General features: G+C 61.4%; 1 protein-coding gene across 1 annotated transcript in view; it reads right to left on the bottom strand.

Moving 5' to 3' along the window:
- LOC137455235 (hydrocephalus-inducing protein homolog) overlaps positions 1–10,072 on the bottom strand; it is a 59,211-nt gene extending 49,139 nt beyond the window's left edge. The window contains exons 1-8 of the mRNA XM_068165856.1: positions 9,839–10,072; positions 8,127–8,243; positions 6,544–6,678; positions 5,285–5,484; positions 4,016–4,140; positions 3,130–3,331; positions 1,646–1,805; positions 107–206 (exon numbers count right to left, since the gene is read on the bottom strand). Coding sequence (XP_068021957.1) covers positions 107–206; positions 1,646–1,805; positions 3,130–3,331; positions 4,016–4,140; positions 5,285–5,484; positions 6,544–6,678; positions 8,127–8,243; positions 9,839–10,072 — 1,273 coding nt within the window. The remainder of the gene's footprint in view (positions 1–106; positions 207–1,645; positions 1,806–3,129; positions 3,332–4,015; positions 4,141–5,284; positions 5,485–6,543; positions 6,679–8,126; positions 8,244–9,838) is intronic.
- Positions 10,073–15,016: the final 4,944 nt, after the last annotated feature.

Genomic DNA, 15,016 nt, shown 5'->3' on the forward strand with positions numbered 1-15,016 from the left:
TTGGCCACTGACCCTTCCTAGCAGCTAGAGCAGGAGCCAGGGGGCTGGAAGGTTGCTGGGGCCTGGCCTGCAGCCTGGGGCAGAGAGCAGCAGGAAGAAGCTGTACCTGAGATGGCACAGTAGAGCCTTGCTTCATAGACTCTGGCTGCCTGGGGCCTAAAGGTCACCTGGATCTCAGCTGAGGAGTTTGGCCACACCTCTCCCTCCTAGAAGAGAAGATGGCAGCAAACCATTGATCTCCAAAGCTTCCAGCTCAGCTTTGCAGCCACAGCCCTGCAGCCTCCCTTCAGAGCAGCAAGGCAGAGCGAGGAGCAAACACCACATGTGCTGGGCTGGGGGAGGAGAGGCAGACACAGGCACAGCTCTGCATGGGAACCTGCTCCAGAAGGGAGGGAAGCCTGGGAAAGCAAGAGCCTGAGAAGGCTGGGCAAGGCAGAAGGGGAGAGAGCCATGGAGCAGCCCACTTCTAGCCAGCCCCAGAGCCCAGTGTGGAACATCCCCAGAGCCAGTGAGGAAAGATTTCCACTCCCAGGGCTTGAGGCCAGGCTACACTTGGTGTCCCTCCATCCTTACCTGGAGCACCAGGAGCCTGCACTGGGGGCAGCCAGACTCCTGCCCCTCACCTGCCTGCCCCTCACCAGCTCAAGAGCAGGTTCAGCTGGTTGTGGAGAGGCAGTGCAGCTGCCACCAAGCAGGAGGCCTGGCACACACTCCCAAAGCAGCTCTGACACACCACAGGATGCTCCCAGTGCTGCTCAGCTCCCACTCTCTCCAGCAGCCCTACTGCTCTGCCACAACCTCCTGCTCCCATCCTGCTGCTGCCAGCTGCTGTGCTGGGACAGTGCAGTGGTGCTGCTGCTGCTGGCTCTCAGCCTTCCCTGGGCTCCAGGAGGAACCAGCAAGAGCAGCTGAGCCCTTCCTTCCCAGCAAACTCATTTCAGCTCTTTGGGAAGAAAGAAAGGAAGGAAGAGGTTGGGATGGCTGCAGGGTTTCCTGCCCGAGGAGAAGGGATCTTGCCCTGCTCAGGCAGCAGCATTCTCCACCTCAGAGCACACAAAGGCTGCCAGCAGGGCTGGGCTTGGGGCAAGGCTCTTGGGCTTTGGCTGCCAGAGACAGAGCAGCAAACTGCTCTCTGGCCCCAGGGGCACCTCAGCTCCCAAAGCCCCTTGCAAGCTGCCAGCCTTGGGCCCAGGCTCAGAGGTGACCCTGGGAGGGAGGTTCCCAGCCGGTGCCATCCCAGGTTCCAGGAGGGGATTGCTCCTGCCACGACTCAGCTGAACTTTGCCTCCTCTCCTTCCCTTCTTCAGCTGGGTTGGGACCTGGCAGTGCTGTGACAGCCTCTGGGAAGCCCCAGAGCCCCCAGGGAGGGGCTGGCCTTGCAGCTGAGCCTGCAGAGCCCTCTGAAGGCTGGCAGGACGCTGAGGCAGTGCCCTTCTGTTGGAGCCCTGGCAGCAGAGCTCAGCTGCCAGCAGGCTCTCGCCCTCTGCCGGGAGCCTGCAGCTCCCAAAGGCTTTGGGCACCGCGCTGCGCCCCCGGGGCTCCAGCCCTGAGCTCTTCTCTCTGGGCACAGCCAGCCGGGGGCAGGCTCTGCCAAGGGACCTCCCCCAGGCAGGAGGAGGAATGGGGGCTCTGGGCTGGGGCTTACCAGCGGCTCGATGGTGAAGATCTGGGAGCGCAGCAGGGCCTCTGCTTGCGCCTTCGCCCTCTGCTGCTGGCAGATGTGGGAGAGCCGGGAACGGCGTCCTTGGAGAGCAGGCTGCTTCCTGGGCTCCTCGGGGGGATGTGGCTTGAACTGCCCCTGCAGCCTGCAGCCCAGAGCCAAAGCCCAGCAGCCCATCAGGCAAGGGCAGCGGCAGCAGCCCTGCAGAGGCTCTGCCAGAAGGCCTCGGGGAGGCACAGCAGCACAGCAAGGGGCTGCCCCCGAGCCCCCGGCTCCCAGCCCCAGCCCAGCACCCCTGCCTCTTCCCTGCCCACTTGCACTCCATGCTTGCAAGCTCTGAAGAGCTCTGTGCAAGCCAGCAGCCCCCCCAGAGCCTTCCTGCCTCACAGCCACTGCCACAGCTGATGGAGGCTCCAGCAGCAGCAGCCTCCAGTGGCTTTTCCTCCCCTAGAGCTGCCCAGGGCTGCTCTTGGCACAGCCTGAGCTTGCACAGCAGCCACACACTGGGCAAGGCAAACCAGAGAGCAACCCGGGGCTGGCCCAGCCCCACTGAAGCTGCCTTGCTCAGAAGCCCCTGAAGAGCACTCCAGCTGAAGGCACTTTCCTCCCCAGCTGTGGCTTCAGACTAACTGCAGCTCCCTCCATGCCCCCGGGGCTGGAAGGACACCCAAGGCTTCCCCAGCTCCCCCAGGCTTTGCAGTGTGCTTCCCAGCTCAGCCCCTGGGCTCCAGGTGTTCCTCTGCTGCCTGATGTGGCAATTTCCCAGCTTCCCCACAGCCAGCCTTTGGAGAGCCTGCCCCATCTCCCACCACCACAAAGACACAGGTGCTGGAAGCCAAGGGGGCTTCCAAGGGCTGCCTTGCTCCACCCTCCCTGCAGAGCCCTCCACCTCCCAACTCTGCTCAGCCTCTAAGGAAGGCTGGAAATAGCTCCTGGTGCTGGAAACTGGGACAGCAGGAGGCAGTTCATGGCCTGCAGCAGGATGGCCTCAACCTTCCGGGCCCCTGAAGCACTCTGCCCTGCACAGGGCTGGGAAAGGAGCCTGCCAGCTTGTGCCAGCTGCAGCAGGAGAAGCTGCAGTGAGTAGCAGCAGAGTTGTGCTGCCTGCAGCTGTGCTCAGTGCTGCTACTCAGTGCAGCCCAGCACTGAGCCTTGCCTCAGCCTCGTGGACCCTCTGGAGCCCAGAGATCTCTGCACCTCAGTGCTTTGTGCCCCCACAAAGGCAATTTGCTCTCTGGGGAAATCCAGGCCCTGCAGTTCCTCCCCAAGACACCATCCTCAGCTGGAGTGTGGATGCAGCTGGGAAGGGAAGTGCTGAGCTCCAGGACCCCAAAGCCCAGGGGTCCAGGCCTTGGTGCTGTGGGGGCTTTCCTGGCCTCCACCACTGCAAAGCACCCAGAGCCCTGGAGGCCAGCCTTGAGTGTCACCCTTGGAGAGGGATCTGCCTGCAGTGCAGCTTTCCAACCCACCTCTGCTGCTGCTGCTCCTCCTCCTCCTGACTAGCAGCAGCCTTCCACTGGAAGTGAGCTCTCACATCACTGCCATTGTGGATGAGCAGGGTGCTGCAGGTGCTCAGAGACAGGTAGGTCTTCTGCATGGCCAAGGAGCTCCTGTCCAGCCTGATGTTCACATCCACAGCTGTGCCACTGAGGCTGCTGTGAATGTCTTCTCCTGGAAGAAAGCAGAGGGGAGGCTCTGCTCATCTCACTTGCAAGCTACAGGAGCATTTGGATCCTTTCTACCAGCCCCAGACAGCTCCAGTGCTCGCTGCAGGGCTGCAGCACCACAGCAGCACCCAGGGAGCACATCAGGCTGCCCAGGAGCCAAGGGCAGCAACAGGCACAAAGCAAAGCTCTGCTGCAGGCAGAGGAAACACACCCCCAGGGCATCTGTGAGCAAGGCTCTGCTTCAGCATCAGCTCTGCTGAGCCAAGGCTGTGGGCAGCATTTGGAGGTCACACCTCGGCTCCCCACTTACTCCTCAAGGGCCTGGGGAGGCTGACACTTCTCCTGGGGCCTGAGCTGGGCTTCTACCGCCCCAGGATAAATCTGACAGCTCTCCCAGGAAGCAGGGAGCACTTCCTGCCCAAGCCCAAGAGCCTTTTAGTCCTGAAGCTGTGAGGTGTGGGATGGAGATGGGGAGAGGAGAGTGCAGCAAAAGGGTCTGAGGCCAGCCCAGGGAGAAGCAGAGCAGGGGACAGAGGAGTGCCAGAGGCCCTGGGCACCACAGAGTCTGGCTGAGCCCTGCCCTCCTCCTGTCACCCCTCAGGCCCAGCACTGGCTGGGAACCAAAGCTCAGCCTCTGCAGGGGGCAGCCAAGGACACAGAGTGCAGGCAGGCAGTGCCCAGCACTGACCTGAGTCACAGTGCAGGCTCAGGACCCCGCGGTGCTCCCCGCTCCGCAGCGGCAGGAACTCCACAGCCACCTGCACGGCGTCCCCGACCCCCAGAGCTCCCACACAGGGCTCAGCAGAGAATGGGCTGCAAGAGAGAGACAGCAGGGCTGCTGCAGGGAGCCTGCAAGAGACCTTTCAGCTCCAGTCCAACCATGCTCCCATTGCTAGGTCACCACCAAACCCTGGCCCTCAGCACCGCACCAACCCCCCCAGGGATGGGGACTCCACCACTGCCCTGGGCAGCCTGGGCCAGGCCTTGACAACCCCCAAGGGGCAGAAATGGTTCCTCATGGCCCAGCCCAAACCTGCCCTGACACAACTGAGGTCATTTCCTCGTGGCCTATCACTTGTTCCTTGGGAGCAGAGCCCAAGGCCTGCCTGGCTCCAGCAGTGCAGGGGTACACTGCCCTGCTCCTGTTGGCCACACCACGGCTGACCCAGGCCAGGATGCTGTTGGCCTGCTCAGCCACCTGGGCACAGGCTGGCTCAGCTGCAGCCTCTGTTGAGCAGCACCCCAGGTCTTTGCTGGGCATCTTTCCAGCCACTCTTCCCCCAGACTGGAGTGTGGCAGGGGGTTGCTGTGAGCCAGCTACTGGACCTGCCACTTGGCCTTGATGAACCTCATGCCATTGGCTTGGCCTTTGACCCAGCCTGGCCAGGTGCCTCTGTAGGTTAACAAGCAGCTCAGCACTGCTGCCCAGCTTGGGCCTGTCTGCAAACTGACTGAGGCAGCCTCAATGTCCTCACCCAGGGCATTGAGAGAATGTTCAGGAGAACTGGCCCCAGCACTGAGCCTTGGGGAACCCCACTGGGGACCAGACACCCAGTGGAGTTAGCTCCCTTCACTGCAGACAGCAGAAGGAAAAGCAACCCCCCGGGATCAGAAAGAGAGCTCCTGGCTCAGTGCTGAGGAGATTCAGCCCTCAGAAGGGCCTAGAGGAGAAAATGACATCAGGTCCCCCCCACACCACACTGCACCCAGCTGCCTGCAGTGAGGCTGCAGAGCCCAGCTGCTGGCAATGCCACCAGAGCAGGGCTGCTGGAGAGCACAGGGCTGGAAGAGCTGCTGGCACTCAGAGCTTCCCCCTGGCTTCCTGCCAGCCAGAAACCTGGCCTGCAGAGCTGCAAAGGGCAAGGCAGCTCCTGGCCCAGGAGATGCCAGCCTAGGAAGCAGCCAGGGCCGGGCCAAGCCTGGCCTGCAGAGCAGAGCAGGATGCTGAGCTCCTCACCTCTGAGTGCTGAGGCTGTAGTGAGCCTCCCGCTGGCCCAGGTTGCGCAGCAGCAGAGTCCTCTGGGTGCTGTGCCTGACCGGGCAGAGGGAGAAGTGCAGCTGCTGGGGGAAGTCCAGCACAGCCTGGGCACCTACAGCCCGGATGGGCACAGGGAACTCCTCCCTCTGGGTGACACACAGCAGCTGGTGGCAGTAGTCCTGCAGGGAAAGGAAGAGCCTCAGCAGGCTGCAGGCAGTGCCGGCCCCGGGGCAGAAGGGAAGCTGCTGGGCTCTGGCTGCCTGCCAGCTGTGGCATCTTCAAGAACTCTGCCAACCAAACCAAAGCAATTCCATACTTCTAGAAGCACCCCATGCTGTGTGCTGAGCCTTGTGGGAGCACCCCCTGCCCCCATTTTGCAGGGGAACACGGGCATGGCTTGGAGCAGCTACAGAAACAAGGAGCTCTGTGTGCCCAGCACCCACAGCATGGCTGGGAGGGTGCTGGAGCACTGGGCCAAGCTGCCCAGAGAGCTGCCCAGAGCCACAGACCAGTGGGGCTTGGAAGGCTCCTCTGGAGAGCATCCAGTCCACCCCCCCTGCTAATGAGGCTGTGCCTCTGTTGTGGAGTCTCCTCCTCTGGAGAGCTTCCTAACCCTCCTGGACATTGCCATCCTGGGCAAGCTGCTGTGGGTGTCCCTGCTCCAGCAGGGGGGTTGGGCTGGGTGAGCTGCAGAGCTGCCTCCCAGCCCCCACCATTCCATGACTCTGAGAAGCAGCAGGCACGACAAATGCTGGCTCCAGAGCTCAGCTTCTGTTGTCTGCCTGCTGTGGCCAGCAGGACAGCCAGGAGGTGAAAGCAGTTTGCCAAGGTGCTGCTCCACACTCTGCTCAGGCCCACTTTGCTTCCTCCAAGCCACAGGTCACTCTTGAACAGACTTTTGGATTCAGCCAGGCAGTAAAGCCATGAGGAGGCAGCAGTGGACACAGCCTAGAAAGCAGCACCTTGAGAGGCTGCCCCCAAGCCTCACCCTGAAGCCAAGGAAGGTCACCCGAGGAGCCCCAGCAAGGAGAAAGAGCCCTGCAGCACCCAAGTGCCTCCTGCCCAGGAGAGCAGCATCTCCAGCATGGGAAAGGCTTTCTCCCGGTCTGAGAGCCGGTGCAAGCCTCCTGAAAGCAGGACAGCTCCTCAAAGGCCAGCCCAGCTGCCCTGCTCTGCAGCCAGCCCTGCAGCTGCACCTTCCACTGAAGGCAGCAACCTCTTGAGACCTGCAGCCTCACCTTGTGCTCCTCGGGGGTGAAAAGGATGCGGTAAGTAGAGGCCATGCCAGGTGCTACCTTCTGCCTCACACCCATGGGGCCAAGCACCTTGAAGTAAGGAGAGGTCTCCATGATGACCTTCACCCACTGAGGAACCTGCAGGGAAGACACAACTGGGATTTTGCCACCTGTGGCACTGTGAGAAGAAACCTGGCCATGGCCAGCTGCATCCTTCCTTCCCAAGGCACTTCCAGCACAGAGCACCAGGCTGGAGCCAAGTGCCTGCTGCCTGGGCAAAGGAGCTCTAGGACATGGGCTGCAGGCCCAAGCCCTGCTGTGAAGCAGAGCCAGAGGAAAGGAGAAGCTGAGGCCCATTTTAATGAGGAAAGGGGAAAGAGCAGCACAGAGTCTGGGGTCAGTGTGGAGCACACCAATGTCCCAGGGGCCTCTTGCCAACACTCCCAAGCTGGGCACCAGAGCAGGAGTGGCTCTGTTCTCCCCAGCAGTAACTGAGAGGGACCACACTTTGCAGCCTTCCTTGCCAAAGGGCCTTCTCTTTCCAGCCACAGCCCTGGCAAAGCCTCTTCCCTCAGGACACACTTGGCCTGCTCTTGCTCTTCCCCCACAGCTTTTGTTCTCCCTTTGTTTCCCCCAAGAGGCAGGTGTGGGGAGGAGCTCCTTCCCCTGCTCTCATGCAGGCTGCTTCTGCCTTCCCAGCTGCCCTCCTCTCCCCTTCACATCTTGCTCTCCATTGCAGAGCAGCAGCTTCCAGGAGGCTTTGCTGTTGCTGAGTCCTCTCTGCCTCCAGCACCCTGCCTGCTGCCTGGCAAGAGAACCCCCTGTGTGCACAGGCTTCTCTCCTGGAGCCCTTTTGCACCCAGCTCCTCTCCTCCCTCCTGCCTCTTCCCACCAGCTTGCTCTGGGCACCTGCCTCACTCCAGCAAATGTTTCCCCAGCTGAAATCCAGAGAGTCTCAAACGTTCCCCTTGCCACAGGAACAAAACTGCTGGCATTTGGCAGCATTTCCCTGCTCCACTTCTCTGGGGAATCTCCTCAGCACCACCAATTCTTTCCAAGCACAGGTGGAGACCTTCAGGAGGAGATGGCTCTGGATGTGCTGTGGTGCTCCAAAGGGAAAGCAGAGCTCCAGAAAAGCCCCAGCAGGGCTGAATGAAGCTCAGCAGGACCCCAAGTGGCAGCTCAAGGCCTCCCCTTGCTGCTGCTCCAGCAGTCTGTTCCACTGCTCTTTCCAAACACCTCTCCTGGAGCCCCTCCCTAGGCCTTGTCCCAGCATCAAGTGGAGAAGACAGCCCCTGAGCTCTGCCAGTGAATTGCAGAAGCAGCTAAGCAGGCTGTGAGAGGTGGAGATGCCCTCCCCAAAGCCAAGACTAACCAAGGAGCCCTCAGGCTGCGGTGCACACTTGAGCTCCAGCACGAGAAGAGAGAACAACTGGAGAGCCCCCCACATTCTCAGCAAGCCAGGGCTTTCAGTGGCAAGGCTGCTCTCTAGGCAAGCTCCTCTGGGTGAGCTCCCAGCAGCACATGGCAGTGTCAGAGACAGCATGCCCAGAGTGGGCAGGTTCCTCCCACCCCCCAGCACTTACCCTGCCCTTGTTGCGCAGCACCAGCGTCTCTTCGTAGACCTGGTGGGGGAGGCAGTTCTGGAAGAGCACCTCTGCTGGGAGAGGCTCAAAGCAGCTCTGCTGCAGGGCAGCTGGCAGCTGGGGGTGCACAGAGAGCAGGCAGAGGTTCAGCTGCTGGCAGCAGGACTCCTGAGCAAGAAGCCTCCACTGCTCTCCAGCCCAGCCCAGCCTCTTGGCGAGTCCCTCTGCCCAGCTCAGCCTGGGCAAGCAGAAGCTCTCCCACCTGGCTCCTGGGTGGCTCAAGAGGAGCTGGGCTGTGCTGAGCAGGCTCAGGCTAAGCAGCTCCTGGGCTGTCTCTCCAGGTTCCCTCTCCCAAACACGGGGCACAGCCCTGTGCTGCTGTGGTCACACAGCACCAGAGCACTCCCTGACAGTGCTGGCAGCACTCATGGAGCAGCTGAGGGCCAGGAATGGACAGGAGGCTCCAGGGGAAACACTCTGGGGATGATCTTTGCTCTGAGGCAGGGAGGCCGAGGCCCACACAGCCCCAAAGAGCTTTGCCAATCTAAACCTGGGAGCTGCTAAGGAGAGAACAGCAGCAGAGGAGGGAAGGCAGGACAAGGAGAGCTGAGTGCTGGCAAGGGTCAGCTCCCTTCTCTGCAGCACTGGGCAGCTGGAGGAGGACTGGACTTGGCAGCTCCTTCTGCCAGGAGCTTTCAGTGGCTCTTTGGTCCTGCTCTGCTGCTGCTGCTTTTGTTCCACTCCACTGCAGCAGCAGCCTGGCAATGCACACAAGCAGCAAATGCTGGCAGAGCAGAGGCACTGCTAGGAGAAAGTTCCTCCCTGCTTTGCCTCCCCTCTCCCAGCTGTGCTGCTGCCACTCCACAGCCCCAGGCAGCTCTCCTGCTGCTCCACACAAGCCATGGCCAGGCTGAAGCCAGCAGCTGCAGCATGCTGCCAGTTCTCTGGGTGCCCAGCTGAGGGCTTCCCAACCTCCTGGGCTGGCCAGGGCAACCCTCAAGCAGTATGTCACAGGTGTGCTGCTGGCCATTGCTGCTCAGCAGCCTCCCTCCCTGCTCTGCCCTCGGGGCTGTGTGCTCTGGCCAGCAGCTCTGGCAGCAAAGCAGCTTGAGGCCCAGCTGCAGCAACCACTGAGCCAGACAAGGCACAGCCAGGGGCTGAGGCCCCTCTGCAGCTGGCAGGAGCCTGCAGCCTGCAAAGCCAGCCCCCTGGGAGGGCCCCAACCTGCTGCTCCACCCCAAAGCACCACTGCAGCTGAGTGTGCTCAGTCCTGAGCAACTCCTGCAGGCCTTCAGCCCTCCAAGGCCAAGGCTGCCAGCAGCCAAGGAGTCCCAGCCCCAGGCCCTTGGCAGCGACCACCCCAAGCAGCAGCTGCCTGTGGCAGCAGGAGGATGGCAAATGGCAAGCTCCTGCCCTTGTGTCCTGCCCCAGCCTGCCCCCTGCATGGGGCTTGAGTGCCAGGGGCTCAGCTCCAGGAACCCCCCCCAGCTGCAGCAGAGCTTCTGCAGCACAGCTCAGGACTTGAACATCTCAGCAGGGAGCAATGGCTGAGCTTTCTGCTGGCAGGAGGAACTCAGCACTGCCAGCAGCTGCACAGCACAGCAGGGCCTGGCCAGCCAGCTCTAGAGAGAAGCTGGAGGCAGGCCTGCCACCAGCAGGCTCCTCTCCAAATGCCTCAGCCAACAGCAAGGAACAGGGCAGGAAAAGTTTACCTTTGGACAGGAGGCCTCACTGGAGTCTGCAGGCTGGGGAATCAGGGGCAGGGTCCTGGCCTCAGGCTTGCCCCTCCTGGGAACAGGGGGCAGCTTCCTCTCCTGGCTGCTGCCCCTCTGGGTGGAGACTGGGGGCAGCTTCCCCTCCAGGCTGCTGCCCCTCTGGGTGGAGACTGGGGGCAGCTTCCCCTCCAGGCTGCTGCCCCTCTGGGTGGAGACTGGGGGCAGCCACATCTTCTGAATGTTGCCCAGCCTCTGCTTGAGCTGGGGCAGCCTCCTCTCCTCAGCCTTGCCACCCCTCTGGATGATCTGGGGCAGGCTCCTCTCCTGAGTGCCACCCAGGCTCTGCTCCATGAGCTCAGGCATCTCCTGCAGGAAGGAGGAGGGAGGCAGCTGAAACACACACCACCAGCACAAGCCACAGCAAGCCCTCTGCTCCTCTTGTCCAAGTGTCACTGAGGAGGAATCTGTGGTCAGAGCTACCAGGCCAGTCCTGGGAGACTCCTGAGGGACCTGCTGCAGTGTTTCACCTCAGAGCATTCCTGAGGCAGAGCAGAAGAGAGCAGCTCCAAGCAAGGGGCTCTGTCCCATGAGCTGCTGCCTGATTTGCTGGGGCATGCCTGGGGCTTGCTGCTCTCTGGGCACTTGTTCCCTCTGTAGTGCTGCTGGCTAGAGGCAGGGAGCTCTGAAGAGAGCAGGGCAAGAGTGCTCAGAGCTGCCCCAGCTCTGCCCTTGGCCCAGGCTCCCCAGCCTGCCCTGTGGAGATGGCACTGCTGGGGGAGGCAGAGGAGGGCAGAAAAGCAGCCCTGTGCCAGGGCTGAGGTGCAGAGGAATGCCTCCAAGTCTGAGTTCTCCTTCATTCTCTCTGCCCTGGCCTCACAGAGCCCTCCACAGAGACATCTCCCTGAGAGACCCTCAGCAGCAGGGCAGCTCCAGTCAGCAAAGGGGACATGGATGGAGAGGAAGGAAGAATTGCCCTGACTCCACTGTTTGCAGGGCTGGATCTGTGCTCCATGGAGGCTATCCCAGCAGGGTGGGGGTTGGAAGGCACCTCTGGGGCTCAGCCAGTCCAACCCTCTTGCAAACACAGGGTCAGCCAGAGCAGCTTGCCCAGGATGACATCTGGGTGGGTTTGGAATGTCTGGGACCTCTCTGGGCAGCCTGCCCCAGGGCTCCTTCTTGACCACAGCAGCTACTTACAGTTGCAGGCTGCTTTGCCTCTCTGGCTGGCTTCAGGTGGCCAGGTGCTGCCACTGTGCCCTGGAGCCCCTCAGGCATTTTGGAGGGCCTCCTGGAGCGTTGGTTCTGCTCAGTGGCCATGGCTCAGCTCACCTGCAAGGAGCAGCAGCAGACCTTTGAAAAGCCAGAAGCCCACTGCCAGCAAAGCCAAAGGCTCCACAGTGTCTCCAGGCTGGGGCATCCTTCCCCAGGGGAGAGCACCTGGGCTGCCCTGCTGCTGTTTCTGCCTCGGGGAGCACAGAGCTCCATTCCCTGGGCAAGAAGCAGAGCTGCTCAGCAGAGCTGCTCAGGGCTGCTCTGCTTGGCTTCAGGGACAGAAATGAGCCAGCAAAGATGACTCCTTCCAGACACACAATTACCACAGTGCCCAGGAGCATTTCTCCATGGAGAATGAGGGCCCTGCTCTTCACTCCCTGACACCCAAACTCCAGGCTCCCTACAGGCACCCCAGAGGCTGCAACAGCAGAAAGAAAAGCAGGAAACCACTCAAGGAAGAAGCTCAGCAAGAAATGCTGCAGGGGTGAGAGCAGGGCCACTTAAGGCTTCATCCTAACAGCAGCAGAGGCTCTCCAGCCTCCTTAGCCTACAAGCAACATGGCTTAACAGGTCCCCCTGAGTGAAGCAGGTCCAGGTGAACTTCTTCCACTCAGCAGCATGGCCACCACCTCTCTTCATCAACCAAAAGCTATCAACAGTGAGCTCCACTCTGCTGAGGGGCACCAGTGATCCACAGCCAAGCTGGCACAGGAGGCACTGCCAGCAGCCCTAAGCAACATCCTCTCCCCCTTGCTGAGCCAGCTGCAGATTCTGCAGCAGCACTTGCCAGTGTCCAGCACAGGCTGCTTGATGGTCACATCCTGAGCAGCTGCCTTCCTGGAGCCTCCCTGAGAGCTCTGAAACGCTCAGGAAACCTCAGTCCCAACCAAGCTGCTCTCATCTCAATCCTCCAAACCTTCTTGGGCAAATAATTCTCAGTGTGCCTGCCCCACTCCCACACTGGGGCCCAGTCTCTGGAAGAACAGAAACACTCAGCTCAGAGACACCCAGCTGCAGAAGGGGAACTGACCAAAAGCAGCAGGAGGAATGCAGCCTCCAGCCTGACCTTGGCAGGCTCAGCCTGATGCCGGCTCCCCAGCACACACACACACTGCTGGCTGCCAGGACAGGGAACATTGCCAGCGGCTGCACTGCTGCAGCACTGCCTGGGACCCCGTGCTGGTGAAGCTTGGACTTCACTGAGTTGTTTCCCATCCCTCAGTTCAGAGGCAAGGCTGGACAACCTGTCCTGAGTTACCTGCAGCCTCCTGAAGCCGCCCAGCCTCTGGATTTTCAAGAGAGAGATGCAGGAATTGCTGCTTCTCAGGAAATCCCCTAGGGTTTTAAAATGCAAGGAAAGGAGAGTTGGGCTGGGGTAGCTTTGCAGTCTTTTCTACCTAGGCATCTGCTGCACCTTTCACCCTCAGCCTGCACAGCGTTTGCTAGGCAGAGGAGAAATCCTCTCACCCCTCACTTGCAGATGGGGCAGCACAGGTGAAAACTGAAGGCAAAGACATCCCAAAGCCCAAGTGCAAGGGAAGGAGGATCAGACTGGCAGCAGGGAGACAGGCAGCCTCTCTCCCCTCCACGTTTAGTCCCAGCCTGGGTGCAGACACAGCAGCATCCCATGGCAATAAAGAAGAGCCAGAGGGATTTTGTGTTTCAGGGAGCAGTTTGTCCAGCTGTGGGGGCAGGGAGAAGGGGCTCCAGCTCCTCCGGGGGTCCCCAGCATGGCAAGTGCTGCAGCTCCAGGGGGCTCTCCCCCAGCACAAGAACCTGCGCTTGGCTCCAGGGGCAACCTCCTGCCTCCCATCCTGCCCCGAGCAGCAGCTGGGTGCCGGCAATGGCCTCAGCACTGCTGTGCGGGACAGCGGCGCTCAGGCTTCCACCCTCCCTGCCCGGCCCTGCTCCCAGCCCTCCCTCCTGAGCTCAGCAGCCAAAGTCCCCCCGGGCTGGGGCTGGGGAGGGGACACAGCCATCGTCACCTCGGCCCGGGGCCGGCACCAGCGTCCAACGGGACCCAGCAGCACCCACCAGGACCCAGCAGCACCCAGCAGCGATCCCACTGCCACACAGTCGCGGCCGGGCTGTGCCTGGTTGCCACAGCGACAGAGCCTGAGGCCACCCAGCGGCCCCCTGGCAACCGCGGCACAAAGAGAGGAGTGCCCAGCGCTGGGAGCAGACGGCAGCCAGCGGGCACAGGGCTGCCCAGAGCCCACAGGGGAGCTGCCTGTGGAGCCCTGCTCCAGCTCCCCCAGGGCAGGCCCAGAAAGCCTCTCGGGCCCCAGGGCTGCCAAGCTGCTCCTGCGGGGAGCCCCCACACAGCTCCTGCTGCCCCAGGAGACACAAACCGGCTGCCTGCCCCTCTGGCCCTGCTGCCTTGGCTGAGCCCAGGCTGCCACTGGCCTCCTGTGCTGCAAGTGCCCCTTGCTGCCTCCCCTCCAGTCTCTCACCCACCGGCACCCCGAGGCTGCAGGCTGCTCCCAGCTTTCCCAGGGAGGCTGTGCATGCCTCTTCCCTGGGGGTGTCCAAGGCCAGCTGGGATGAGGCCTCCAGCAGCTGAGGCTAGTTGAGAGCTGTCCCTGCCCAGGCTGGGAAGCTTCATCTCTGAGGCCCCTTCCAACCTCAGCCCTTCTGTGCTCTTTCAGACACAACTCACCCTACGAAGCAGTCTTGCTTTCCACTCACCTCAGACAGGGAAGAGCACTGCAGGATGCACAGCCCAGAGTGGCTCCCAGAGCCCCTGCTCAGGCAGCATTGCCCCTGGCAGCTGAAGATCTGCTTTGTTTCAGCAGCAACCTGACTCTGTCAAACTGCTCAAAGGAACTACAGAGCCTGCAGGTCCCCCACACTCCCAGGGGGGGTCAGGGGCGCTGAGAGATGTCTGTGTTCCTCTTGGCCCCACACTCCCTTGCTGCCCAGGAGGCCCATGGTGGGCTGCAGGACACTGTCAGCATGCTGTGCAGCACTGCTGCAGGTGCTGGCAGGGACACTGCCAGTGCCCTTCCTTCAGCTGGCCCAGGATGTCACCCAGCTGCTTCAGCACTCCTCCAGGCGTGGCTGGAGACCGGGGAGCACAGTGCTCAGTCAGCTCAGCATCTCCCACAGCCATGCCCAGGACCTGCTTGGCCAAGCAGAGGCCCCAGCCAGGCCCCAGCTGCAGTTCCTTGACCCCCAAACCCACCTCCTCTCAGCCAGGTGTACCTGGTGGCAAAGATTCTGCTCAGCTCCTCCAGGACATGGTTGAGTTTCACCTGCAGGTCCTTGAGGCTCTCTCTGGCTTCTGGGTCCAGCTGGAGGAGGGACAGATTGGAGAAGCCATCAGGGTCCCTGCTGCAGCCCTGGGGGACAAGGCCCTGGGGATGCCTGCAGAGCATCTCCCAGCAGCAACAGCAGCTGAGGGAGAGCAGCCATTGACCACAGCCAGAGACTCCAAGAGCCCCTGCTCAGGCAAAGTTGCCACTCTGCAGCCATTGCACTCTGCAGCCATTGTGGCTCCAGAGCTGACCGGCACCGGCACCGGCACCGGCCCCGGCCCCGGCGTGCTTGAGCTGAGAGCTTCCTCTGTTGGTTTATAGTATTTAGGGGAAATACAAATGATTGCATTTATAACTATAGCATTGAAATAAATACATGATAGTATCGAGGTGGAACAGATCTATGTATTGATTAGTTTGTTTTAACAGCTGACAACAGACCCCTGAGCCATGGAAACAACTCAGCCAAAGGCCATTAGAAAATCACTTGGTGCCCAGACAGAGCTGGTGCACAAACACACAGGAGTCCAGGCTGCTGGCTGCAGAGAGTGCTGGAGCCTGGCACTTGGAATGGAGGGGGAAGGAGACAACACCTCTGTCAGGTGTGAGCAGGTGAACTTTCTCCTCAGCCTGGTGGCTGAGCTTA

This window comes from Melanerpes formicivorus, unplaced genomic scaffold (assembly GCF_026170545.1).
Source record: "Melanerpes formicivorus ecotype bairdi unplaced genomic scaffold, bMelFor1.0.p_v2 SCAF_93, whole genome shotgun sequence".
Lineage (NCBI taxonomy): Eukaryota > Metazoa > Chordata > Aves > Piciformes > Picidae > Melanerpes > Melanerpes formicivorus.